Source organism: Notechis scutatus, chromosome 8 (assembly GCF_049901735.1).
Source record: "Notechis scutatus isolate UNSWTSFEM ecotype Mainland chromosome 8, rNotScu1.2, whole genome shotgun sequence".
Taxonomy (NCBI): domain Eukaryota; kingdom Metazoa; phylum Chordata; class Lepidosauria; order Squamata; family Elapidae; genus Notechis; species Notechis scutatus.
This window is the reverse complement of record NC_142016.1, coordinates 21067416-21078349: the sequence shown is the minus strand read 5'-3', so window position 1 is coordinate 21078349 and position 10934 is coordinate 21067416. Positions and strand designations below refer to the sequence as shown.

Genomic DNA, 10934 nt, shown 5'->3' with positions numbered 1-10934 from the left:
AGAAAATGTCGTTGAACTTACTAACACATCCTAACAGGTAAACATGCACAGACATGTACACACAAAACCACATCTGGACTCAAGTGCTGCATATTTATGGGAAATTTATGGGAGATGTGTTAAATAGGCCTGATTCACATCTTCACCCAAGTTCCTTATAGGCTTGCAACTTCAATTGAATATCATTTTTTAAAAAAAACAAAAATTGAATTAAAAGTTCTTTCAGCATTTCGCAATGCTGCCAAACAGGGAGGACTGGATGTGTTCTACCCCAGTGCAGAAATCCAACCAAACAGAAGTTTTAAAAAAAAATGCTTGTAAATAGGCAGGGCAAAGCAGAGGAAGGATATTTACTGATTTTAGGAGATTTGACTTCTGCTCCTTACTCAAACAAATGCACACAAAAGGTGGCTTCTTGGAAACTAGGCCTTTCCGAGCAAGTATGGAGCCATTGCATTCCAGGATTGTGACTGTAATCGTGCCTTGTACAAAGCTAGGATTGTTCAGCTGTGGTCTGTGGAGTAGGCTGGGTTCAGGAAATGCAGGAAGCCATTATGTGGCTCATAAGCCAAAAAGTCTGGGAGTGTGTGTGTGTGTGTGTGTGTGTGTGTTTGTGTGGGTGCCTTTGAATCGTTGTTTCCTGATAACAACCACATTTTCAGAAATAGCTTGCCATATCAGAATAGAAAGAATAACAGACTTGGAAGGGACCTTTGAGGTCTTCTAGTCTAACCCTGTGCTCAAGCAAGAAACCCTATACCAGTGGTTCTCAACCTTTTCTTCACCACAGACTCCCTTAAAATACCTTTGGTGGCCATGGACCATGGCCCCAGACCCTAAGACCAAACTCAAAATTTAAATCTTCAAGCCTTTGCGGACCCCGTGATGACATGGTGGGAGCCCCAGGGGTCCACAGACCACAGGTTGAGAACCACTGCCCTATGCCATTTCGGACCAGTGGCTGTCCAGTCTCTTCTTAGCAGCTGCCAGTGGTGGAACATCCACAACTTCTGTAGGCAAGTCGTTCCACTGGTTAATTGTTCTGACTGTCAGGAAATTTCTCCTTCGTTCTAGATTGCTTCTCTCCTTGGTTGGTTTCCATCCGTTGCTTCTTGTCCTGCCTCAAAGTGCTTTGGAGAACAGGTTGACCCCCTCTTAGCTTGAGAGAGAATGAATGACCCAAACTGGCCTCATGCCTAAGGCATGGCTAGAAGTCACAGTCTCTTAGGCTATTACTAGACAAGAAAAGACGTGGTGGCTCAGTGGCTCAGATGCTGAGCTTGTCAATCAGAAAGGTCGGCAATGCGACGGTTCGAATCCCTAGCGCTGCATCATGGAGTGAGCTCCCGTTACTTGTCCCAGTTTTTGCCAACCTAGCAGTTTGAAAGCATGTAAAAAATGCAAGTAGAAAAATAGGGACCACTTTGGTGGGAAGGTAACAGTGTTCCGTGCACCTTCGGCATTTAGTCATGCTAGCCACATGACCACGGAGACGTCTTCAGACAGCGCTGGCTCTTCGGCTTTGTAACAGAGATGAGCACCGCCCACGAGAGCCAGAAACGACTAGCATGGATGTGCGAGGGGAACCTTTACCTTTACCTTAGACAAGAAAAAAAGTGGAAGATTGCAGAGTGGAGCTTGTTAATTCTCTTTCCTCCCTCCGTGTGTGTGTGTGTGTGTGTGTGTGTGTGTGTGTGTGTGTGTGTGCATCTGTGTCTCTTTGTTTCTGTGTGTATGTGTGTGTGTTTAATGCTTTTGAACCAGCTCAGCAAAGCTTTCTTCTCTCTAGAAAACTCCAGGGTTGTAGACTAAACTGGAAGAAAAAAATTGATGCACGGAGTTGCCAACGGGATTGAGATGGCATCAATAGCATAAAATTAAAGGGGAAAAAAGCTGAATAAATAAAATAACATAAAATAGTTTTCTTCAAACACACATTCAAGGTGGCTGATTGTATTTCTGTCGGCTTAACTTGGTAAAATTTAGACACATACGCATAACATCCAAGATCCCGCCTGATCAGATGGAGAGATTATACAGGCCAAGAAAAAGGGGGCAACTTCTTGGGTGGAAGAAAGAACTTTAGAAGAGAAGCTTCATCAGGAGGCACCCAAGGAATGCTGGGAAGAAGGATGCAAAAGAGGAAGGAGCTTTGCTGCAGGAAACGTCTTTAATGACTGATCCAACTAGAAGACCAGCGAAATTATCGGTTATGTTGAATGGCTGGCCAGATAAATTCTTCCCCCTTAGATCTTCATAATGCTTGCAATCATCCATCGTACTGCAACGTTTCATGCTGGCAGGAATTTTCACTGCTGGAGGAAGAGAAGAGAAACCAGTGATCAGAGCCATCACTCAAACTTGAAGGGATTCCTCCACCCACCCAAATCCAGGTTTCCAATCCTATCTACATGGCCAGGCTCAAATCTTCTTACATTATCCTGAGCTGAGGTGGCGCAGTGGTTAGAGTGCAGTACTGCAGACTACTTCTGCTGACTGCCAGCTGCCTGCAATTTGGCAGTTCGAATCTCACCAGGCTCAAGGTTGACTCAGCCTTCTATCCTTCTGACGTGGGTAAAATGAGGACCCAGATTGTTGGGGGCAACATGGTGACTCTGTAAACCACTTAGAGAGGGCTGTAAAAGCACTGTGAAGTGGTATATAAATCTAATTGCTATTACTATCTGCTACCAGCAAGGCTAGCAAAGATGTTTAAAAACATGTCTGCTAAATGTTGGAAATGTAACCAGATACCGGGTTCCTACTATCATATGTGGTGAACATGACTAGAACATGACTAAAGAAAAATGTATAAATAAAATTTAAAAAAACTTATCCTACATCAGACACGTTATATGAAGACTCTCTGAAGAAGGCCATGGGAAAATTTAAAAGAAAAGAGAAGAAGAGAACAACCAACATCAAGGTGGATAGGCTTCATTTCACTGGTGATGGGGGCACTGTTGGAAGACCTGAAGGACAGTGGTGGGATTCAGCCAGTTCACATCACTTTGGGAGAACCGGTTGTTAACTTTTTGAGCAGTTTGGCGAACTGGTTGTTGGAAGAAGTCATTAGGGCAGAGAACCGGTTGTTAAATTATTGGAATCCCACCACTGCTCAAGGTCCATCACCAACCTGATGGGACATGGTCAATCAGATTTATGTATGTTGTAAAACCTGTGTTATTTATTTCCCTGTTGGGAAAAATAGAACTAGTCTTACTCACTTGCAGTAATTTCAGTTATCAAAGTCATGCAGACAGCATTCCTACCAGAACATACTTGCTGTGAGCCAGAGCAATTTGAAGTAGTTGATACGCAATATTCACACTTCATGGAACTACCTGGAAAGGAGGGGAAAGTGGGTGGAGCTAATATATATATATATATATATATATATATATATATATATATATATATATATATATATATATATATATATATATATATATATATATATATATATGTTTTCTGAGGTTCTCGGGTATTTGTATGTGGATCTTTGGTTATTCGGGTTTTCTCGCGTAAGATTCAAAGTATCTAGGCAACGTTTCGGCGAGGTCCCACTCGCCATCTTCAGGCTGGTGCTTTCAGCTTAGTGCCAGTGCAAGCAGTGTGTGACCGGAGCTGCCATCTCCCTATATATACAAGTGGTGGGGGATGGTGTGCTGGGCTGGTTGGCTGTGCTGCAGCCTCTTGATTGTTTGATGGAGTTGATGTTGGTATAATGGGCTGTGTAATGGTCTTTTGTTGTAGAGATATCCTGGATCTTGTGCTGTCATCTCCTGGGTCGTTAGCCTCTTGTGTTTTAACGGCTTGGGTAATGGGTTGTGTGATGGGCTTGTGAGTTCTTTTGTTGTGGTATCCTGGGTCTTGCGTTGTAATCTCCTGGGTCGTTTGTGTTTTGATCTCTTTTCCATTAGCCTCCTGTGTAGTAACAGCTTGGGTAATGGGTTGTGTGATGACCTTGTGAGATTTATTGCTGTGGTATCCCTGGTCTTGTGCTGTGATATCCTGGGTCATTTGCTGTGTTGTGACTTCTTGAGTTCTTGAGGTGTAATTTCTTGAGTTTTCTGATGTGATGTCCTGAGCGGGTGGCTGTGATGTAGCATTTTGGGTTTTTAATATGGCTTTGAGTTTGGGGTCTGGGTCTGTGTTCGTTTGGCTTCGAGTTCGTGGTCGTGCCACATCTTCATGGTGGGGGTCAGTTCGCTTCATGTATGGTTCAGAGGAGTTTGAAGTGGGTAGTGATGCAGCTGCAGTGCGGCTTCTGGTCTGTGGTCGTGTCTCATCTTCTGTGTGGGTGTGAGTCTGATTTTTACGTGGAAGTGTGGTAGTGGCATCTTGTGTGGCCCTCATGGGTGTGGGTCTGGTGTCATTTATCATGTTGGGTACTCGTCTGTTCATGAGGGCGGGTTTCCAAATGGCTGGTAAGCGGAGGTGTCATCTCTTTTATTCATGCTGTGTGGGCGTTTTTCTATCTCTATGGCTTCTCTGATTATTCTGCTGCTGTGGTGTTCAGTTTTGGCGATAGTTCTGGTATTTTTAAAGTCAATCTCATGTCCTGTGGCTTTGAGGTGTTGGACCAGGGAAGAGGTAGGTTCTTCTTTTTTGATTGAGTTCTTATGTTCTTCAACGCGTGCACTTATTCTTCTGTTAGTTTGTCCAATGTATGTGGTGAGGCAGGCAGTGCAGGGGATTTCATATACTCCTTGGTTTTCTAACTCGATTTTGTCTTTAGGGTTTCTTAGGATGGTGGATATTTTTCTGTTTGTGCAGAATGCTGTTTTAATGTTGTGTTTTTGGAGGATCTTGCTGATTTTGTCTGTAGTGCCTTTTATATATGGGAGGAGGGCTTTGCCGTTCTCTTGTTCTCTGTCTTGGATTTTGGTTGGGGTTTCTTTTTGGATTAGGTGGGTGATCTTCTTTCTTTGAAATCCATTGGCTCCCCCCCCCTCACAACCACACATGAAACAAACAGTGCACAACATCTCAGACAAGATCCTCACCGAAGCCGAAACCAAGGTCCTTTCAAAAGGATTCAACTTTGCTGTTGCTCCCAAACACATCCCCACAGAAACCATCATATGCGGAGTTGAAACCAGCCTGACCAAAACCAACCCTGATGAGGCTAATAGAATCAGACTCGAAATCACCAACATCCTCTGCACTAGCAAACCACCCAAAAGCAACTTATCCAAAGAAGAACAAACTGCACTACGTAACCTGAAAGAAGACACCAGCATAATAATCCTACCAGCAGACAAGGGCAACGCAACAGTGGTTATGAACACATCTGACTACCAAACCAAGTTAACCAACCTACTCCTAGACCCCACATACAAACCCCTAAAGACAGACCCCACCACCTACCTAGAAAAAACCACCAGATCCAAAATAAAAGCCTCCCCATCAGTGAAGAAATCCAGCAAAGAATCATACCCAGAGAGAAATCATCCAGATGCCCTAAGCTTTATGGTCTCCCCAAGATACACAAAGAAGGAACTCCACTTAGACCAATAGTCAGCTCCATAGGCTCACCTCTACAAAACCTAGCCAAATTTCTCGCCAAACAACTACAGCCCTATGCAGAATCCATCAACTCACATGTAAGAAACTCATTCCAGTTCATCGAGATCATAAAGAAACAAAACTTACAACCCAGCGACCTACTAGTTAGCTTCGATGTCATATCCCTCTTCACCCAAGTGCCAATAAAAGAAGCCTTGACAGCCATCCAAAACAAATACAACCCCCAAGCACATCCTAGATCTGACCAACCACTGTCTATCCAATACATACTTCACCTACAATGGACAAAAATACAAACAAATAGAAGGAGCACCCATGGGATCACCCTCTCACCTGTCATCGCAAACCTCTACATGGAACACTTTGAAACACAAGCTCTAGAAAAATATGATCACAAACCCAAACTCTGGCTCAGATACGTAGATGACACCTTCATAATCTGGCCACACGGGAAAGAAAAACTGAACAACTTCCTCACACACCTCAACAGCCTACACCCCAAAATACAATTCACCATGGAAACAGAAGCTAACAATCAACTTCCCTTCCTAGATGTCTTGGTATACAAAAAACCCAATGGCTCCCTAGGACACACCATCTACCAAAAGAAAACACATACAAACCGCTATCTACACGCACTCTCACACCACCACCCAGCACAGATCAATTCCGTAGCTGAGACACTCATCTCCAGAACAAAATGCTTAACTGATGAACAACACCTAAAAACCGAACTAAACACTCTCACCAACGTACTAACAGCCAATGGATTTCAAAGAAAGAAGATCACCCACCTAATCCAAAAAGAAACCCCAACCAAAATCCAAGACAGAGAACAAGAGAACGGCAAAGCCCTCCTCCCATATATAAAAGGCACTACAGACAAAATCAGCAAGATCCTCCAAAACACAACATTAAAACAGCATTCTGCACAAACAGAAAAATATCCACCATCCTAAGAAACCCTAAAGACAAAATCGAGTTAGAAAACCAAGGAGTATATGAAATCCCTGCACTGCCTGCCTCACCACATACATTGGACAAACTAACAGAAGAATAAGTGCACGCGTTGAAGAACATAAGAACTCAATCAAAAAAGAAGAACCTACCTCTTCCCTGGTCCAACACCTCAAAGCCACAGGACATGAGATTGACTTTAAAAATACCAGAACTATCGCCAAAACTGAACACCACAGCAGCAGAATAATCAGAGAAGCCATAGAGATAGAAAAACGCCCACACAGCATGAATAAAAGAGATGACACCTCCCGCTTACCAGCCATTTGGAAACCCGCCCTCATGAACAGACGAGTACCCAACATGATAAATGACACCAGACCCACACCCATGAGGGCCACACAAGATGCCACTACCACACTTCCACGTAAAAATCAGACTCACACCCACACAGAAGATGAGACACGACCACAGACCAGAAGCCGCACTGCAGCTGCATCACTACCCACTTCAAACTCCTCTGAACCATACATGAAGCGAACTGACCCCCACCATGAAGATGTGGCACGACCACGAACTCGAAGCCAAACGAACACAGACCCAGACCCCAAACTCAAAGCCATATTAAAAACCCAAAATGCTACATCACAGCCACCCGCTCAGGACATCACATCAGAAAACTCAAGAAATTACACCTCAAGAACTCAAGAAGTCACAACACAGCAAATGACCCAGGATATCACAGCACAAGACCAGGGATACCACAGCAATAAATCTCACAAGGTCATCACACAACCCATTACCCAAGCTGTTACTACACAGGAGGCTAATGGAAAAGAGATCAAAACACAAACGACCCAGGAGATTACAACGCAAGACCCAGGATACCACAACAAAAGAACTCACAAGCCCATCACACAACCCATTACCCAAGCCGTTAAAACACAAGAGGCTAACGACCCAGGAGATGACAGCACAAGATCCAGGATATCTCTACAACAAAAGACCATTACACAGCCCATTATACCAACATCAACTCCATCAAACAATCAAGAGGCTGCAGCACAGCCAACCAGCCCAGCACACCATCCCCCACCACTTGTATATATAGGGAGATGGCAGCTCCGGTCACACACTGCTTGCACTGGCACTAAGCTGAAAGCACCAGCCTGAAGATGGCGAGTGGGACCTCGCCGAAACGTTGCCTAGATACTTTGAATCTTACGCGGAGAAAACCCGAATAACCAAAGATCCACATATATATATATATATATATATATATATATATATATATATATATATATATATATATATATATATATATATATATATATATATATATATATATTCACAATAAAGAATGTTCTTTCTGCGCCAACTCAGAAGGCTCAAACTGCCCAAGGAGCTGCTGATACAGTTATATAGAGGAATGATTGAGTCTGTCATCTGCATCTCTATAACTGTTTGGTTTGGTTCTGCAACCCAACAGGACAGACACAGACTCCAGAGAGTAATTAGGACTGCAGAAAAAAACAATTACTACCAACCTCCCTTCCATGGAGGATCTGTATACTGCACAAGTCAAAAAGAGGGCTGTGCATAAGCGCACCAAAGTGCCTACTGTCCCTGTCCTATTGTTTCTTTTATTTTTTTATTTTTCTTATATGTATTCATGTATTCATAACTATGTTTTTTACTTATACCTATTATCTTGTAAGCAATTGACAAATAAATAAAATATTTACAGTCCCCTCACATCCCGGACATAAACTGTTTCAACTCCTACCCTCAAAACGATCCTATAGAGCACTGCACACCAGAACAACTAGACACAAGAAGAGTTTTTCCCGAACGCCATCACTCTGCTAAACAAATAATTCCCTCAAAACACTGTCCAACTATTTACAAAGTCTGCATTACTATTACTATTAATCTTCTAATCGTCACCCATCCCCTCCCACTTGTGACTGTATGACTGTAATTTTGTCACTTTGTCACTAAAGTGCCTGTAGGCCAGACAAGGAATAACGGATGGAAACTGAACAAGGAGAGATTTAACCTGGAAATAAGGAGAAACTTTCTGACAGTGAGAACAATCAACCAATGCCATAACATTGGTAACCTTGCCCTCGGAAGACTCTAGAAAAAGTACACAGAAGAGCAACCAGGATGATTAGGGGACTGGAGACTAAAACATACAACGAACGGTTGCAGGAACTGGGCCTGGCTAGTCTAGGGAAGAGAAGGACCAGGGGAGAAAGGATAGCAGTCTTCCAATATTTGAGGGGCTGCCCCAGAGAGGAGGAGAGGGTCAAGCTATTTTCTAAAGCACCTGTAGGCCAGACATGGAATAATGGCTGGAAATTGAACAAGGAGAGATTTAACCTGGAAATAAGGAGAAACTTTCTGACAGTGAGAACAATCAATCAATGGAACAGAAGTTGCCCTCGGAAGTTGTTGGGAGCAGTCATCACTTGAGACTTTCAAGAAGAGATTGGACTGCCATTTGTCAGAAATGGTGTAAGGTCTCCCGCTTGGGCGGGGGGTTGGACTAGATGACCTACAAGGTCCCTTCCAATTCTGATTATCTGTTAATAATCTGTTAACTTGTATCCTTACGATTTATACTGACTATTTCCTAGTATGATTTGATTGCTTATTGTACCCTATGACTATATAACCCAGGGGTGTCAAACACAAGGCCCGCGGGCCAAATCCGGCCCGCCAGACCTCGTCTGATGGCCCGGTGCGCCGCCAGCCTTGCAGCCTCCCCTTTTTTTTTCAATGAATTTACCCGTGCCTGCACGGAGTAAATTCATTTTAAAAATGGCTCAAGTTAAAAAAAAAAAAAATTACTTACCTTCCGGGACCTGGCCCGACTTCTTCCTGCCCGCACTGCTCCCTGGGTGTCGGACGTGACGTCATCACGTGACGTCCGCCCGACATCTCCAGGGATCAGAGGAGCGCGCGGACGCCGCGGAGAGGAGCAAGAAGAAAGAAGTAAAAGAAAGAAAGAAGTAAAAGGTAAGTAAAGTAAATGGAGGGGGCAGATGGCTGGGCACTATAAAAGGGGGCAGATGGCTGGGCACTATAAAAGGGGGCAGATGGCTGGGCACTTTAAAAGGGGGCACATGGCTGGGCACTTTAAAAGGGGGCACATGGCTGGGCACTATAAAAGGGGCACATGGCTGGGCACTTTAAAAGGGGGCAGATGGCTGGGCACATATAAGGCAGGTGGAGCGGTAAATTTTGGATATACTGACCACTTCCATGTCACTTTACAGTGGTATAGGGACCATAAACTACAATCAAATACCCCAAAAATGTCCAAGAAAAGAAAAGTTGATGCAGAGGGAATTACTTACATTATTACAAAAAACAGTAATAATTGAATGCAGTGACATTAATTTATGATAATAAAGAGTGGACACATAGACCTACAGATACAACCGGCCCTTTGATGGGGACCAAACTGCTGATGCGGCCCCCGATGAATTTGAGTTTGACACCCCTGATATAACCCTATGACTATTATTAAGTGTTGTACTTGATGATTCTTGACTCTTGATGAATGTATCTTTTCTTTTATGTATACTGAGAGCATTTGCACCAAGACAAACCTGCTGAATAGCACCTCTGGCTTAGTGGTTATTCCATATGAAAGGACCACACATGTGGTAAATTTGCTCTTGACTTAAAACAATTTCGATAAACCTTGGTCTGTTCTGAATCTGCACCCACAGCAAATGACTCCTTCTTTGAGGAGTTCTCAAGGTTTTTCCACAGTCCCTAGAAAACCCCCAATGGCCAGTGTGGAAGACCCTCCTTAGTTCCACTGAAACCCCCAGGAACACAACTCTGACCATACCTGGAGTCAGGAAGATGGAGAAGAAGAAGAGCCCCAGCAGAAACTGCATGATGATGAGTTAGGCATGGAGATTAAAAAATGATCTTATCTTGAAGGAGCACGAGTGTGGCCTGGGAGTTCTGCAAAACAACACACACAAGGCATCTATGTACAAAAAAAGTATTTGAAGCACTTGTAAAATTGCTGCTTAATTACCCTTCAGGATTCAAAGTTGTTACTGATCATTACTGTAGAATTGCCTTCTGCATAGATTCTGGAGGCCTGTCCTAGCTCATTCTGTCTGTCCGTCCATCCGTCCATCTATCTATCATCTATCTTCTTCAATAAATTCTTACTTGGATGAACTTTGTTTCTGAGTGCTGAATGAGAATGGGGAGTTTCATTGGAACACTGACACTATCTATCTATCTATCTATCTATCTATCTATCTATCTATCTATCTATCTATCTATCTATCCATCCATCCATCCATTCCTATCTATCTATCTATCTATCTTTCCATCCATCCATCCATCCATCCATCCATCCCTATCTGTCTGTCTGTCTGTCTGTCTGTCTGTCTGTCCATCCATATCTG

The 10934-nt window shown here is 43.4% G+C and overlaps 1 protein-coding gene across 1 annotated transcript; it reads right to left on the bottom strand.

Moving 5' to 3' along the window:
* Positions 1-1923: 1923 nt before the first annotated feature.
* On the bottom strand, positions 1924-10477 carry LOC148129952 (uncharacterized). Its single transcript, XM_087971048.1, has 3 exons — positions 10358-10477; positions 3228-3344; positions 1924-2315 (listed from the first exon to the last, which is right to left on the bottom strand). The coding sequence occupies exons 1-3, from the start codon at positions 10404-10406 to the stop codon at positions 2083-2085; spliced, it is 399 nt and encodes a 132-aa protein (XP_087827174.1). The 5' UTR covers positions 10407-10477; the 3' UTR covers positions 1924-2082.
* Positions 10478-10934: the final 457 nt, after the last annotated feature.